Source organism: Macrotis lagotis, chromosome X (genome assembly GCF_037893015.1).
Source record: "Macrotis lagotis isolate mMagLag1 chromosome X, bilby.v1.9.chrom.fasta, whole genome shotgun sequence".
Taxonomy (NCBI): Eukaryota; Metazoa; Chordata; class Mammalia; order Peramelemorphia; family Peramelidae; genus Macrotis; species Macrotis lagotis.
In genome coordinates, this window is record NC_133666.1 from 518,827,065 (window position 1) to 518,845,198 (window position 18,134).

Genomic DNA, 18,134 nt, shown 5'->3' on the forward strand with positions numbered 1-18,134 from the left:
AAAATATAGAATTGAGTAAAAGGAAGCTGATGACTTTGTGAGAAGTTATAAAACAAAAAAGAATGAAAAACTAGAAGAAAATGTGAAATATCTCATTGGAAAAACAACTGATCTGGAAAATAGATACAGGGAGGATAATTTTGTTTTGGTTTGGTTTGGGTTTTTTGCAAGGCAATGGGATTAAGTGACTTGCCCAAGGTCACAAAGCCAGGTAATTATTAAGTGTCTGAGGCCAGATTTGAAGTCAGATCTTCCTGACTCCAGGGCCGGTACTCTATCCACTGCACCACCTAGCTGCCTCCAAGAAAGATAATTTTTTAAATTATTGGACTACTTGAAATCCTTGATCAAAAAAATATTGGACTACTTGAAATCCTTGATCAAAAAAAGAATCTAGACATCATCTTTTCTGAAATTATGAAGGAAAACTTCCCTGATGTTCTAGAAGCATAAGGTAAAATAGAAACTGAAAAAAATTGACCAATCACTGCCTCAAAGAAATTCCAAAATGAAAACTTCTAGGAAAATTATAGCCAAATTTCAGAGTTCCAGGTCAAAGAGAAAATATTGTGAGAAACCAGAGAGAAACAATTCAATAATCATGGAGCCACAGTCAGGATAATACAAGAATTAGCAGCTTCTCCATTAAGGGCTCATAGGGCTTAGAATATAATACTCCAGAAAGCAAAAGAGCTTGGATTACAACCAAGAATTAACTACCCAGGAAAACTGAATACACTCATTTAGGGGAAAATATGAATATTCAATAAAATAGGGGACTTTCAAAGTTTCCTGATTAAAAAAACAAGAGTTGAACAGAAAATTTAATCTCCAGATATGAGACTCAAGTGAAGCATAAAAAGGTAAACAGGAAAGGTAAATCATAAGGGACTTAATGATGTTGAACTGCTTATTTTCCTGCATGGAAAGATGATACTGATAATTCATAATTTTTTCATTTATTAGGACAGTTAGAAAGAAACATACATAGACAAGGTATAGGTGGCTAATATATTAAAAAGATGAAGTTAAGGTGGGGGGGGAAGAAATGTACTGGGAGTAAGGGAAAGGAGACAAAATGAAGCAAGAAAAAGTTATTGCAGGGGAGTGGGAGAGAAGGGAGTTGAGGGGGAGTAAGTTATCCTTACTCTCATCAAAACTGGCTCAGAGAAAGAATAACATACACTTAAATGGATTTTGAAATCTTTCTTACCCCAGAGTAAAGTAAGAAGGGAAAAGGATGGGGAAGAGGGATGCATGAGAGAGAAGATTGTGCTAGGGGGTAGTCAGATGCAAAACACTTTTGAGGAGGGACAGGGTGAAAGGAGAGAGAGAGAGAGAGAGAGAGAGAATAGAGTAAATGGGGATGGGGGACTAGTATAGAGGGTAATAAGCTAGCAATAGTAACTGTGAGAAAAAATACTGAAACAAGTTTCTCTGATAAAGACCTCATTTTTCAAACATAGAAAACTTAGTCAACTTTATAAAAAAAATAAGACCCATTCCCCAATTGATAAATAATATATATAATATATATATATATATAATAATATATATATAGAATGCTTAAAGGATGATGAAGTGTTTTGTGTATATCACATTTGATCCACATAATATTACCACCACTTTCCAGATGGAAAACTGAGACTTAGAAAAATATAGTGGTGGAACGGCTAGGTGGTGCAATGGATAAAGCACCAGTCCTGGAGTCAGGAGTACCTGGGTTCAGATCCGGTCTCAGACACTTAATAATTACCTAGCTGTGTGGCCTTGGGCAAGCCACTTAACCCCATTTGCCTTCCCAAAACCTAAAAAAAATATACAGTGGTGTTTCCTAAGTTGTAGTTTAGTTGTTTCAGTCATATCTACTCTATGATCCCATTTTAGTTTATCTTGGCAAAGAGTGGAGTAGATCGCCATTTCCTTCTACAGTTCATTTTACAGATGAAGAAACAGAGGCAAAGAGGGTTAAGTGACACACAGTCATACTGGGACCTTATGTCTAAGGCCAGATTTAAGCTCAGGAATATGAGTCTTTTGACTCTAGGCCTGGCACTTTATCTACTGGGCCACCTAGCAGCTAAAAGAATAAGGGAACAAATACTAGCTGGACTAGTTTTATTTCTATTCATTTGTATAAATATCAGTACCTGAAACAAAGCTCTTAAAGGACTCTTACTTTATAAAAATATTTAGTGTAGTTAGTAGCAGTTATCTAGAATGTTGTACAACCTTTACTATAAAGGCCTAAAATTTTTGTAACCTGGCAAAGGAGAAGAAAATTATAAAATAGTTGATGCAGTACTAACTACACTAACAACAGATGAAAAATACTTTCCATAAATTAGTTCTAACTAGCAATGTGCTAGTCAATGGCTCACTGGAAGGGAAAATGTATACCTGATACACTGTTAGGTTCACTCTCCATCATTAATCAGTTTGAACTAGTTCTAGCACACTCCAGTATCTAATCATTAGAATTGTACATTTATTTAATAACCTAAAGCAGTGATAGAGAAGGTATCTGGGAAGAAGGAGGCTGAGGAGGTACCCTGGAAACCGGGCTGCAGGAGAAAGGGCCATTTGACTGTGGTACAACCAGAAGGGAGATATAGCAGAGATAGTCTGAGCTTGAGCTGTTGACCAAATAGGAGGAGTCACATGCGCCAAGTGTTGACTAGTCAAATCCTTCACTTGTAGTTTCTATCATTCCTCCTAGATTTTTCAAATTACAAATAAGTTTGGAAGCTTTAGTTGTTTTTTCTTAAATGGTTGCTTTCATTTCAAAGTCATTTAAACTAATCTAAAACAAAACAAAGAGGGAAATCTTATTTCTTAAAGAGACCAAAGATCCCCCTCCCCCCCTTTTTTTTTTGCTTCAGTAAATCTGTACTGGGGCCAGAAATGAAAAACAGAAAGTCAGAAAAACTGTCATTGTTACAAAAGTAATGATGGGGGTGGCTAGGTGGCAATGGATAGCGCATGGGCCTGGAGTCAGAAGTACCTGAGTTCAAATTCAGCCTCAGACACTTAATAATTACCTAGCTGTGTGGCCTTGGGCAAGCCACTTAATCCCATTGCCTTGCAAAAAACCTAAAAAAAAAATTAAAAAAAAAACAAAGGTAATGAGGACTAATAGTTACCCCTAGAGATCCCAGGCTCAGAAAGTTCAAGGTTAAGAGAAAACAGCAGCTTTTTAATCATAGCAGTTCAGTGGTTAAAATAAAAAAAAATGCTCTAGTATGTGGGAAACTCAAATAGGAAGAAATTCTTAAGAAAATTTCATTTTAATACTATAGTATTAATTTTCCCTTTCTGTAGCAAGATCAAATATATAAACATATTATCCAATACTTGTGGATACCACCTGCATACCACCTCAGCCCCCTGGGGGAGAAGGAAGCTAGGCTCATCCTTACACAGCACTGGTCCCACCTAATTCAGGTTCTTCAATTTCTGCTGAAAAATAATATCATAGTCTTCTTCAAGAATGAAGGACAAACAAGAATTTCCAGGAATTTAATGAAAAAAAGTGCAAAAGAAGGGGGCTTAGCCCTACCTGATCTAAAATTATATTATAAAGCATCAGTCATCAAAACTGTTTGGTATTAGCTAAGAAATAGAGTTGTGGATCAGTGGAATAGACCAAGTGCAATAGTAGGAAATGATTATAGTAATCTGCTGTTTGATAAACCCAAAGAATCCAGCTATTGGGAAAAAACACTCTCTCTTTGATAAAAACTGCTGGGAAAATCGTAAGTTAGTATAGAAGAAACTTAGATTAGACCAACACCTCACACCCTGTACCAAGAGAAGATCCAAATGGATACAGGATTTAGACATAAAAAAACAATACTATAAGCAAATTAGAAGATCAAGGACGAGTTTACCTGTCAGATCTATGGAAAGGGGAGCAGTTTATGACTAAGGAAGAGATGGAGAACATCCAAAACAAACTAGATGATTTCGATTATATTAAATTAAAAAGCTTTTGCACAGATAAAACCACCGTAACCAAGATCAAAAGAAATGTAGTAAACTGGGAAACAATCTTCACAACTAATAATTCTGACAAAGGACTCATTTCTAAAATATACAGAGAACGGAGTCATATTTTTTTAAAAAGCCATTCCCCAATTGACAAATGGTTAAAGGATATGCAAAGGCAATTTACAGATGAGATCAAAGCAATCCATAGACATATGAACAATTGCTCTAAATAACTATTAGAGAAATGCAAATTAAAGCTTCTCTGAGGTACCACCTCACACCTCTCAGACTGGCCAATATGACCAAAAAGGATAATGATCATTGTTGGAAGGGTTGTGGGACATGTGAGACACTATTACACTGTTGGTGGAGCTGCGAACTCATCCAACCTTTCTGGAGAGAAATTTGGAACTACACCCAAAGGGCAACAAAAATGAGCATACTCTTTGACCCAGCAATGCCACTACTGGGTCTATACCCTGAAGAGATAATGAAAAAGGGTAAAAACATCACTTGTACAAAAATATTCATAGCAGCCCTGTTTGTGGTGGCAAAGAATTGGAAATCAATTAAATGTCCTTAAAAATGGAGGAATGGCTTAGCAAACTGTGGTATATGTATGTCATGGAACATTATTGTTCTATTAGAAACCAGGAGGGACAGGAATTCAGGGAAGCCTGGAGGGATTTGCATGAACTGATGCTGAGTGAGATGAGCAGAACCAGAAAAACACTGTACACCCTAACAGCAACATGGGGGTGATGATCAACCTTGATGGATTTCCATCAGTAAAACAATCAGGGACAATTTTGGGCTGTCTGCAATGGAGAATACCATCTGTATCCAGATAAAGAGCCGTGGAGTTTGAACAAAATTCAAGGATTATTCCCTTTAATTTGAAAAAAAAGATATCTTATTGTCTGATCTTGTTATCTCTTATACTTTTTGCTTCTTCCTTAAGGATATGATTTCCTCTCTCATAATACTCAATTTGGACCAATGTACAACATGGAAACAAATTAAAGACCGACAGATTGCACTCCGTGGGGGGAGGGAAGTAAGATTGGGGGGAAAATTGTAAAACTCAAATAAAATATTTAATAAAAGGAAAAAATAAAAATACATAAAAAAGAATGAAGGACAAACATTCTATGCTATTCATCTGGGACCAGTGACCAGGCATGAATCAAGACTACTGAAGATGGCCCTGGATGCAGTAGGAGACCTTGGCCTTTGTGAACCAAGATCTTTTAACAGGTCTCAATTTAACTGAACCCCCATTCAGTGATGAAGGATAGCTGAGACGAGGTAAAGAAGTAAAGAATAACCATTTTACTTGGTCAAAAAAAAAATCAAACTAGTAGGGCAAGACCCTCAGGTGTCTCAGAGATTAAGGCAGGTAAGAAAGAAATGAAGCAAAGAATAGCCTCTTTTAGTATTCAACAAGTATCTAATTCAGTATTAGGATATTCTTCTTCAATCCATAAACAAAAAAGAAAAAGCAAGACCAAAGAAAATCAATTTCCTATCTTAGAAAGAAACTTGATCCATAAGGAACTTCAATAAAAGATACAGAATTTAAGGTCAGTTAGGTAATACTTCCTCACCCCCAGATGATTAAAATTATACTCACTAAAAACTTTTCCATGATTCCCTTGGTGAATGAGATCATTCAATAGGGCAAAAAATAATCCAACTCTCCCTTTTAACACAGAGCATATTAAATTATCTCATGGTTTCCCCATACCTTATCATTTTCCATAGATGGTATGTTCAGGCTAATTACCACTTTTCCCCATAAGATCATTGCCACTGTAACAGCAATTCAAATGGATTGTAAACCTATTCAAGACTTTACTTTCTCTTTTCTTTTAAAAAAATTGTTTATGATGATTTTTATTGTTATAATAAAAATTAGATTTCTGGGAAAGGAGAGGGATATAGATGGAAATTTAAGTGATATTAAAACAAAGATAACAATAAAATCTTATTTAAAATTAAAACATTGGGGCGGCTAGATGGCGCAATGGATAGAGCACCGGCCCTGGAGTCAGGAGTACCTGAGTTCAAATCTGACCTCAGACAATAATTACCTAGCTGTGTGGCCTTGGGCAAGCCACTTAACTCCATTGCCTTGCAAAAAATAAAAAATAAAATAAAATAAAAATTAAATTAAATTAAAACATTGCTAACAATTTTAGTAAAGGGATTAGGACAAAAGTAAAATTCAAAGAGTTAAGAAGTGAAAAAAGGAGTGAAGACCAAGAATTCTTATCCAATTTATGATATGCAATTAGATGGACAACCCATAGAACTCAACCTTGCATGGATACTGAAAATGGACAATAAGTTGAATCTAGAATTGAAGAGATGAGAAAAATGAAATGGGTTGTCTTTCAAAATTCACACAGTTCTTTTGATGGCCCCAAGCTCCACCTGAAGCAAGCAAACACTAATCTTTTTAAAACTAATATTGTTCTGATGATGCTGTATGGAGAAGAGTTATGAAATATAACCTTTAAATAATTATAATTGAGTTTCTCATTGATTTTTCTATTATCAAAATAAATGGACTTTTTTAAATTGAAAATTATGTTTTTGGTGTTTTTGCAAAGCAATGAGGTTAAGTGACTTACCCAAGGACACACAGTTAATAATTAAATGTCTAAGGCCAGATTTGAACTCAGGTCCTCCTGACTTCAGGGCTGGTGCTCTATCCACTGTGCCACCTTTTTGCCCCTTATGTCTTATTTCAATCCCTAAAAGCATTATTCAAGTTTAAATCATAGAACTTAATCTGTATTGAATAAAAGATATGAGATAAAACATACCTCTAGATTGCTACAGTTCCCTAAGTTGGGAAGAGAACTACTCATATTGTAGGACAAAGTATATTTCCCTTTTAGGAGTGGAAGCCTTTAGGGAACTAGCCTTTGAAATATGGAATTTCATTTATAAACAAATTGATTAAAGAACCTTGGACTTTGATTTCACTTACATTCTAAAACTATGCTTCCCAACTCATGGGCTACAGCTATCAGAATTACTGCAATAGATCAATAAATTATATGTGAACAAATAAGCAAACTTACTTTCTGGAAACCAAAATGTCTTATACATGTGTAATACCTCATAAGCATGACCAAACTAAGGACCTCGTTGGTGTAAATATTTTTAATGGAAGCTGGGTATCTTAGGAGCATCATTCTCCAGGATATTTGTTCCAAAATAGTTATCCTGAATGGCCCCATTTGCAGAATGTTATACATGCATGGTGCTATTTTTCAAATTATGTAAATGTGATAAATTTGAGGAGCAAAAAATAGGCAATAAATAAACAAGTTAAAAAGACTAGTAATTTTCTTGATATGAGGAAATTTTGGTGATGCAATGTCTTCTACCAATGCAGGTCCATACCTGCTCTGCAACTTGTCTGAGGTCAACTTATCCAGTCATATAGCCAATACAATGAGAGTACTTTGCAAACTTTAAAATGCTTTTCAAATTCTAACCAGTGTTGGGCTGGAGCTCACTGACCAATTTTTTCAGCTTGAGAAATCAATAAATGCTAATAATGAAGGGAAAAAAAGAAGGAGAATGACCTAGAGAAACCATCATCCCAGCAGTGATAGAGAAGGTACCTGGAAGGAAGAAGGCTGAGGAAGTACGATGGAAACTGGGCTGCAGGAGAAAGGGCCATTTGACTGTGGTACAAACAGAAGGGAGATATAGCAGAGTTTACAAAGTTTACAAAATGCTTTGCACAAACTGTAATCAATGTGTAAGGAAACCTAAGAGCCCCAATTCCCCCTAGACCATTGATCTTACTTACAACAAACACCTTAAGCCATCATCAGCCTTTCTGGAGATCATATCTGGCAACTACTTTTGCAAGTGATGTAGCAGCTGCCTCAACAACCAAAGCTACAAGAACCAGGAAAAGTCCTTGGCTCTGTCAAATGGTTCAGGGTCAGAAATTAATATTTTTTCATTAAAGATACCATTTCAAAAGATACTACTATCTACAGGGTGGCAGTAACCTAAATACCATGGGGGTCTTTCCATTGGTCATGACTAAAACTTCTTTTTTGTGGCACTGAGGACAGAGCACCAGCCCTGGAGTCAAGAAGATCCAAGTTCAAATCGAGCCTTAGACACTTGCCACTTATTAGCTGTGTGACTTTAGACAAGTCAATTAACCCTGATTGCTTCACATCCAGAGCCATCTCCAGTTAGTCTTAATTCATATCTGGACATTGAATCCAGGTTACTCTGAGGAAGAGAATGAGGCTTGTAACTTAGCACAGCAACCCTCACTCAAATCCAATTCACATGCAAGGCATCACCTCTCTAATGTCAACGTCTTTTTTTGAGATGAAGCACAAACATCATCATCATTCCCAATATTCAGCATAGTGCTTTGAAAATAGCAAGCACTTAATAAATGTTTTTTAAATTCATTTATTTGAATAGTATCTCTTTTGCACAAATTAGTCAAATTAGTGTAGGTGAAACAATGCTAGATTTGAGGTCAGAATATCTATATTCAAATCCTTGCACTGCCATTTATCAGCACTATGACCTTAGAAAGTTGGATAAAATGATCACTGAGCTCCCTTCTAGTACTAAATCTATGATTTGACAGTCTCAGAGTACTCACTACCATGTATTCCATTCTAATTATTTGTTAAATTTCATACATACCCCACATCATTGTGCCTTTGTTATCATGCAACAATCCTTATGGTGAAAAGTGCTACCACCACCTCTTTGCCTGCTGAATATCTTATTGTTGTTAAGTCATTTTTCAGTCATATCTAACTCTCTAATGATCCCATTTGGGGTTTTCTTAGAGATGTTGGAATGGTTTGTCATTTCCTTCTCCAGATCATTTTACAGATAAGGAAAGTGGCACAAATAGGGTTAAGTGACTTGCTCAGGGTCACACAGTTTATAAGGATCTGAGTTCAGATTTGAGTCTAGGTTTGAACTCAGGAAAATGAGTCTTTCTGGGATAATCCCTGTGCTCTAAATACAACAAAACCTAGCTACCCATGGAATAGCTACTTATCCAGGAAACCCTAATAGAAATTTTACCTTGTTCAGTAAACTTTCCATCAGTTTGGTAATTTTTCTCTTCTTGTCTATCATATAGCATTCTGCTTGCATTTTTGTGGTAATCATTCTTTTTTTCTTTTCTTTTTTTTTTTTTAGGTTTTTGCAAGGCAAATGGGGTTAAGTGGCTTGCCCAAGGCCACACAACTAGGTAATTATTGTCTGAGGCCGCATTTGAACTCAGGTACTCCTGACTCCAGGGCCCGTGCTCTATCCACTGTGCCACCTAGTTGCTCAGAGATCTATACTGATAAACTATCTTACTAGCCGCCCCTCTGGTAATCATTCTTAACAGCTCTCTTTTTTTTGGTAAGGCAAATGGGGTTAAGTGGCTTGCCCAAGGCCACACAGCTAGGTAATTATTAAGTGTCTGAGACGGGATTTGAACCCAGGTACTCCTGACTCCAAGGCCGGTGCTTTATCCACTATGCCACCTAGCCACCCCAACAGCTCTCTTGAATAGTCTATTGTAAGGCTTGCAAAGTCTCTCTTCATTTATTAATCTACTACTGAAGATGTGAGAAGAGACTCAGTGAGGTTGTGGCTTGCTCCTAATAAAGTTGTTCATATTCAGTTGTTCATAACTCACTCATCTACACTATATTAAAGTTTATAAAGTACTTCATTCACAATTGCCATACGAAAAACATTGCTTGTTTTTCAAGCAGAAAGAAAAATTGTTAAAATGTGATTTTCCCATGGTCAAAAAGCTACTATGTCCTAAAGCTGGAATAAGTTTTAATGCATCTTTTCATGTAATACCTCAATAATAACTTGTGATTTTAGGGTGAATATATCACCTATGATCAATGATCATAATTCTTAGTACTTTAACAGATGGTCTGAAAAAGTTCATCAATCTATAGTCAAATTTTAGGCAATAAGCCTCCTGAACAAGAAGGCTCTAGGTTGGTCCTTCACAGGAGGTCCAGATACCCAATATTTATTCAGTCAGTCAACAAGAAAGTACTAGAAAATTACAAGCAAAAAGAAAGACAATTTCTGTCTTCAAGGAGTCTACATTCTAATGGAGAAGAAAAGACATAAAAGGAAGCTGAGTTGAAAAGGGAGGGTGGGGAGGGACCTGGACACGAAGGAGAGGCCCAGAGGAGTTTATCCTAAGGATATAGTGAAGAGCTGGCAAGTCTGGGAACCCTCCTTAAAGGAACTTCTGGGGAGTAATGTGCCAATCAGAGGTAGGAGCTCCAGGGGCAGAGGGTACTCTCTATGTGTGACTTCCAGAGCTCAACTAGTGACTTGAAATTAGTCCATATTCAGCTGGAGCAAATAGCTGTCTTTGCAGAAACAGAAAGACTATGAGATGAGTTTGCAATATCTCGGTAATTGATGGAGGTATATATATATATATATATGTATATATATATATATATACATATATATATATATCATTTAACTTTCTAGTGCAGTTATTCTAAGCCCTTTGAGAGGAGGAAGACACATCATGGCTCTTCTCTGGGAATAAAACTCAAATAGAAACAGATTCAACCAAAATATATATATATATATATATATATATATATATATATATATATATATATATATATATAATATTGGCTTTGGAAAACCATAAATTAACATTATTTTCAATTTTGTTACACATATATCCCAATTACGTTTCAATCTGGTTCCATATTGGATATACAATAATACTGTACAACAATATTCATTTAGAAACATGCTGAATATAGTCTGTGTTTCAGTGAGTGTGACAAGTGTATTATTTTAAAATCATTGCCAGGTACATAATTTCTTTTAGGATAGCAGTCTATACCTAGAATCTAATCCATTCTATTCCTGGCAATTTCCTAGGATCCTAGAATCTCAGAGTGGTAAGGGAACTGTAAAAAGTCATTTGTACTATCTCATATCTGAACAGTAGTTCCCTCTAAAATAAGTCTGGGATAACTTAACTACCTCCCAAAGCCACCTATATCACTTGGGCCATCTCTAATGGCTGAGAATTCTTACCCTTGATTACAAATGAATTTGCCTTTTGGAAATTTCTATGTTGATTCTAGTAAAATAAGACTAATGTTTTTTACAAATGACCATCTTTCAGATTTTTGAGGACTGTTAATGTTTCTTCTAAGCCTTTTCTTTTTTGGGTCAAGTGGCCTTGGATTTGTCAACCAGTCCTTAAATGACATGATTTCCTCAGATTTCCTCAAAATGTACCAACAGTTTGTCAGTCTCCTTTCTAAAATGTAGGGCTCAGAACTGACATTGGTGTGGCAGATATCATGTCTGAATATGACAGATCTTCTGTTTCTTCCATACCTCTGTTAATACATTTTCATTGTGCAGCTAGGTGGTGCAGTGGATAGAGACCAGGCCTGGAGTCAGGAGGATCCAAGGTCAAATCCAGCCTCAGAACTTGCCACTTACTAGCTAGCTGTATGACTTGGGCAAATCAATTAATCCTGATTGCCTCAGATCCAGGACCATCTCCAGTCATCCTGATTCATAATCTGGTCACTGGATCCAGATGACTGGAGGAGAAAGTGAGTCTGGTGACTTAGCACAGCACCCCTCATTCAAATCCAATTCACTTACTTGTCATGGCATCACCTCTCTGATGTTGTGGTCTTCTTCAAGTATGTTTTTAGATATTTTTTCAAGGCAATGGGGTTAATTGGCTTGCCCAAGGCCACACAGCTAGGTAATTATTAAGTGTCTGAGGTTGGATTTGAACCCAGGTACTCCTGACTCCAAGACCAGTGCTCTATTCACTGCACCACCTAGCTTCCCCCGTTTTCTTCAAGTATAAAGGACAAACATTAGATTAATATCCAGAGCTCAAGTGATTTTCCAAGATGAAGTAGTATCTAGGACATTGGTGAAGAAGTCCATTGGAGTCTCTTGGAAAATGAAGTCTCTTTTCCAGCTTGCTGACATCTGCTAGAGTTTGTACTTTACAGAAATATTCTATAGGAGGAAATAAATGTTATTTTGTACTACCTTGGTCAGGGCTTTTTGTGTAGACAGCATCTTTCCTCTATACCACAAGTTCCATGAAGACTGGGCCTTCTCTAAATCTTGTACCCCTCCCTATCTGACAGTGATCTACACAAGGATTAGGTACAGGTCTTAGTGTGGTGACTTATTTGGTACACAGCATACCCTCTGCTAACACAAGTTGACATACTTTCAATGATTCATAGTCTTGGAGAGTAGCCTGAGCACTGAGAGGTTTAGTCAATGAACATTGACCCACCTGGCACTGCACGAAGTGCTGGGGACAGACTCTAAGGTTACACAGTCTCTGCTCTTGAGGAGCTCACGATCACATGGAGAGACATACATGAAATAAATTGGAAAAATCGGTGAGGAAAGGCTCTAATAGCTTCCTGGTGAAAGTGAGATTTTAATTGGGACTTAAGGAAAACCTGGTTGCCTCCACCAAAAAAAAAATTAATTCAGCAAATATTGAATCTCTGCTGAGTGTCATACACTGTAAGTACTGTGAAGGATAAACAGTTGGACAAGACAGTTCTGACTTCAGGGAATTGATAGCTTAGTAAAGGAGATAAGACATATTAAGAGATCCCTAATATAAGTAATAAATTTCCACATTATTTGAGTGGTGGAAACTATAGAGATGCTTGGAATGGATAGGATCATTTCTGGCTGGAAGAAATTAGCAAAGGTATTATAGAGGATATTGCAATTAATCCAAGCTTTGAAGGTTGAGTAGGATTTCATAACAAGTTTTAGAGCAGAGGAAACATCCTGAGGCGCAAAATTTTAAAAGCATAATGAATTTGAGTAATTGGACTAGTCCTGAGTGATTGAAAAAGCAGTCAAATAGGGTTAAAAAGAGTGCAGGATTTTGAGTCAGATGAGTTGAGTTTGATTCCTGCCTCTATTACTTACTACCTGTGTAATTTTGTTTTTGCAAGGCAATGAGGTTAAGTGGCTTGCCCAGGGCCACACAGCTAGGCAATTATTAAGTGTCTGAGGCCAGATTTGAACCCAGGTACTCCTGACTCCAGGGCCGGTGCTCTATCCACTGCACCATCTAGCTGCCCCCACCACCTGTGTAATTTTGAACAAAAATACAGAATCAAATCATTACAGAAAGATATTTAGTCTTTCTAGGTCTCTTTTCCTCTTAAATCCTTTCAGCTCAAAATCTGTTAAATTTAACCCTATAATAACAAAATCACATTGTTTGGAAACCTTTCTGAATTTTTTCTTGTGTATTGTTAGTATTTTATTCATGTTTTTCCTCTTTTTAACATTTCTATCATAGTTATCATTTTAACATTTCATATAATAACATAATACAATGACTGTAAATTTTGTCATGAGAAGGTAGTGGGGCAGCTAGTTGGCACAGTGAATAGAGCACTGTCCTAGAGTCAGGAGGACCTGAGTCTGGCATCAGACACTTAACAATTACCTAGCTGTGTGACCTTGGGAAAGTCACTTAACCCCAGTGCCTTGCAAAAAAAAAAGTAGGTAGAGATACTATTGTATTCCTAAAATGACCTTTCATCTACTTTATATGTGTACCCATTTGTTTTCAAGTTCTGTCCTAGAAAGCAGAGACTGTTTCTACTTTTCTTTGTATCTACAATGTTCAGTCCACTGCTGGAATACAGTAAGCTCTTAATAAATGCTTGTTTATTGACTATGATACCTTAGTGATTTATTTATTTACTTGTCTGAGTAATGTCTCTGACACAGATTAGTTCACAAAAATAAGACTCTTTCATGTGGGATGGGATAGAGAAGGTAGTAACAGAAAGCATCTGGATGATGTGAGATAAAGTTGCGGGGGAGGGAGGGAAGATGGAGCTCTCAGTAAAGGTTGTTAGTTTTTTCAGTAAAGTGTTGAGGCAAGGTTCTTAGCTGAAGGATGATGGGGATGAAGAGGAACTGTAAAAGATTTGAAGAGGGATGAAAAGGTTTGGAAGAAGTTGTGGTGAATGGAACAGTGAATTAAGAAAGTGTAAAGGGACTGACTTGCAATAATGAGGGTCCAGCAGAGTTTATATAACAAATTTAAAGTGGATCCAGTCTGTATGGTTTAGTGATTTTATACAGCTTTGTTCAGCAGTATGTGTGAAAGAGCAAAGGCACTGGATGATCAGAGTTATCCAAGCCTGAGGCTCAGAAGGGAGTGATTGGTGATATCTTAAGGGGGCCAATGACTCAAGAGAAGACAACATAGAGTTGCAAAGATTCACTAATGGGTCAAGACTTGGGAAAGGAAGAAAATATAGTTAGTAAAGGGGTATTAGCCTGGGAAAGAAGTGAAGGTAGAGATTCTAATGAAGGAAAAACAAACTTTGGTATCTATTGAGGTTTGGGTTCCAAGGAGGATTTTCTCAGGGTTTTAAGCAATTCAAGCAAGGGACAAAAAGGAATAGAGTTATTCCCATTTCTCTGAGGCAGGGGATCTTATATGATGAATGACCTTTCTTTCTCCTTTTCCTTAGTAAAAGAATTTGGGATTAATGGAACAGCTTTTTCTCTTTAGGATGGAGGCTGGAAAAGGAGGGAGGAGTATGTGTGTGTGTGTGTGTGATGAAATACCTTGAAGTCAGGAGACTTGTCCAGGACAAGGAGGAGGACTTGAACCCTGATCTTCCAGATTCTAATGCCCCAGCTCTCATCCATAATGGCAGGATACTGCTATATATAAGAAATGATAAAAAAAAAAAACAATTTTGTTACTAAAGTAAATTTAAAATAAAGGTTAAATCTCTAAATCAGACCCAGGTTTAGGATGAAACTCTGGCATATGATTTGTGTAGTGGGGGAGGGGTGGAGAATAGAAAAATACCCAGAACCCCAAAATTTCTCAAAACACTGATTTGAAACACAATAAATGCATTCTATTTTTTTTTTTTTGTATACCATAGGTATACTGTACTCTTCATCAAGCCCTTACTCGGTCTATTCAGGAGACTTTTGTATGTTCTCATGATCTCATGAATGCAGAGACTGAACTTATTGGCAACAAAAAGACCCAGACACCCAGAATCTTGATGGGTTACATTCACTTGGAATTTCCCACTTATGTGACACTTATGTGATATGTTTTTGTCCCTAAACTGGGAATGTGGATGAACATCCAGCCCCAATAATCTCTAATGAACATTCAAGGTTGGTTTCAAATACCCCTTTTTATTTATTGTTTGGGTTTCCACTTGGTTTCTTGTACTCCAAGTTGTCATCTTTTCATTACTATGCTGCTTTAAAAACCCAAGAATAACAAGTTACAGCATACCTGAGTCTATAGCAGCCACCCTCAGACTTGGGCTCATGCATCACCACTCTTGGTTTATTTCTGACAATCCAATAAATAGGAACAGAGGATCAGACTTAGAGCTGGAAGGAACCTAAGGGGTTCTCTTGTAGCTCAATACCCCTGGTCAGCTGTGTGTTTGTGTGTGTGTGTGTGTGTGTGTGTGTGTGTGTGTGTGTGCTGACAATGAAAGAAAGATGAAGTAGCAGTGGAGCTAGTGTGTGTGTGTGTGTGTGTGTGTGTGTGTGTGTGTGCTGACAATGAAAGAAAGATGAAGTAGCAGTGGAGCTATTGTGTGTGTGTGTGTGTGTGTGTGCTGACAATGAAAGAAAGATGAAGTAGCAGTGGAGCTATTGTGTGTGTGTGTGTGTGTGTGTGTGCTGACAAAGAAAGAAAGATGAACTAGCAATGGAGCTATTGTGTGTGTGTGTGTGTGTGTGTGCTGACAAAGAAAGAAAGATGAACTAGCAATGGAGCTATTGTGTGTGTGTGTGTGCTGACAATGAAAGAAAGATGAACTAGCAGTGGAGCTATTGTGTGTGTGTGTGTGTGTGTGTGTGCTGACAATGAAAGAAAGATGAACTAGCAGTGAAGCTATTGTGTGTGTGTGTGTGTGTACTGACAATGAAAGATGAAGTAGCAGTGGAGCTATTGTGTGTGTGTGTGTGTGTGTGTGTGTGTGCTGACAATGAAAGATGAAGTAGCAGTGGAGCTATGTGTGTGTGTGCTGACAATGAAAGAAAGATGAAGTAGCAGTGGAGCTATTGTGTGTGTGTGTGTGTGTGTGTGCTGACAATGAAAGAAAGATGAACTAGCAGTGGAGCTATTGTGTGGGTGTGTGTGTGTGTGTGTGCTGACAAAGAAAGAAAGATGAACTAGCAATGGAGCTATTGTGTGTGTGTGTGTGTGCTGACAATGAAACAAAGATGAACTAGCAGTGGAGCTATTGTGTGTGTGTGTGTGCTGACAATGAAAGAAAGATGAACTAGCAGTGGAGCTATTGTGTGTGTGTGTGCTGACAATGAAACAAAGATGAACTAGCAGTGGAGCTATTGTTTGTGTGTGTGTGCTGACAATGAAAGAAAGATGAACTAGCAGTGAAGCTATTGTGTGTGTGTGTGTGTACTGACAATGAAAGATGAAGTAGCAGTGGAGCTATTGTTTGTGTGTGTGTGTGTGTGTGTGTGTGTGCACTGACAATGAAAGTCAGATGAACTAGCAGTGGAGCTATTGTGTGTGTGTGTGTGTGTGTGTGCACTGACAATGAAAGTCAGATGAAGTAGCAGTGGAGCTATTGTGTGTGTGTGTGTGTGCTGACAATGAAAGAAAGATGAACTAGCAGTGGAGCTATTGTGTGTGTGTGTGTGTGTGTGCTGACAATGAAAGAAAGATGAAGTAGCAGTGGAGCTATTGTGTGTGTGTGTGTGTGTGCACGTGTGTGCTGACAATGAAAGAAAGATGAACTAGCAGTGGAGCTATTGTGTGTGTGTGCTGACAATGAAAGATGAAGTAGCAGTGGAGTGTGTGTGTGTGTGTGTGTGCACGTGTGTGCTGACAATGAAAGAAAGATGAACTAGCAGTGGAGCTATTGTGTGTGTGTGTGTGTGTGTGCTGACAATGAAAGAAAGATGAAGTAGCAGTGGAGCTATTGTGTGTGTGTGTGTGTGTGTGTGTGTGTGCTGACAATGAAAGAAAGATGAACTAGCAGTGGAGCTATTGTGTGTGTGTGTGTGTGTGCTGACAATGAAAGATGAAGTAGCAGTGGAGTGTGTGTGTGTGTGTGTGTGCACGCGTGTGCTGACAATGAAAGAAAGATGAACTAGCAGTGGAGCTATTGTGTGTGTGTGTGTGTGTGCTGACAATGAAAGAAAGATGAACTAGCAGTGGAGCTATTGTGTGTGTGTGTGTGTGTGTGTGTGTGTGTGCACTGACAATGAAAGTCAGATGAACTAGCAGTGGAGCTATTGTGTGTGTGTGTGTGTGTGTGTGTGTGCTGTCTATGAAAGTCTGATGAAGTAGCAGTGGAGCTATTGTGTGTGTGTGTGTGTGTGTGTGTGTGCACTGACAATGAAAGTCAGATGAAGTAGCAGTGGAGCTATTGTGAGTGTGTGTGTGTGTGTGCTGTGTGCTGACAATGAAAGTCAGATGAAATAGCAGTGGAGCTTGTGTGTGTGTGTGTGTGTGTGTGCTGACAATGAAAGAAAGATGAAGTAGCAGTGGAGCTATTGTGTGTGTGTGTGTGTGTGTGTGTGTGTGTGCTGACAATGAAAGAAAGATGAAGTAGCAGTGGAGCTATTGTGTGTGTGTGTTTGTGTGTGTGTGTGTGTGTGTGCTGACAATGAAAGAAAGATGAACTAGCAGTGGAGCTATTGTGTGGGTGTGTGTGTGTGTGTGCTGACAATGAAAGAAAGATGAACTAGCAATGGAGCTATTGTGTGTGTGTGTGTGCTGACAATGAAAGAAAGATGAAGTAGCAGTGGAGTGTGTGTGTGTGTGTGCACGCGTGTGCTGACAATGAAAGAAAGATGAACTAGCAGTGGAGCTATTGTGTGTGTGTGCTGACAATGAAAGAAAGATGAAGTAGCAGTGGAGTGTGTGTGTGTGTGCACGCATGTGCTGACAATGAAAGAAAGATGAACTAGCAGTGGAGCTATTGTGTGTGTGTGTGTGTGTGTGTGTGCTGACAATGAAAGAAAGATGAACTTGCAGTGGAGCTATTGTGTGGGTGTGTGTGTGTGTGTGCTGACAAAGA

General features: G+C 37.9%; 1 protein-coding gene across 1 annotated transcript in view; it reads left to right on the plus strand.

Moving 5' to 3' along the window:
* MCUR1 (mitochondrial calcium uniporter regulator 1) overlaps window positions 1-18,134 on the plus strand; it is a 131,446-nt gene that overhangs the window by 86,462 nt on the left and 26,850 nt on the right. The window contains exon 3 of the mRNA XM_074202102.1: window positions 14,997-15,166. Coding sequence (XP_074058203.1) covers window positions 14,997-15,166 — 170 coding nt within the window. The remainder of the gene's footprint in view (window positions 1-14,996; window positions 15,167-18,134) is intronic.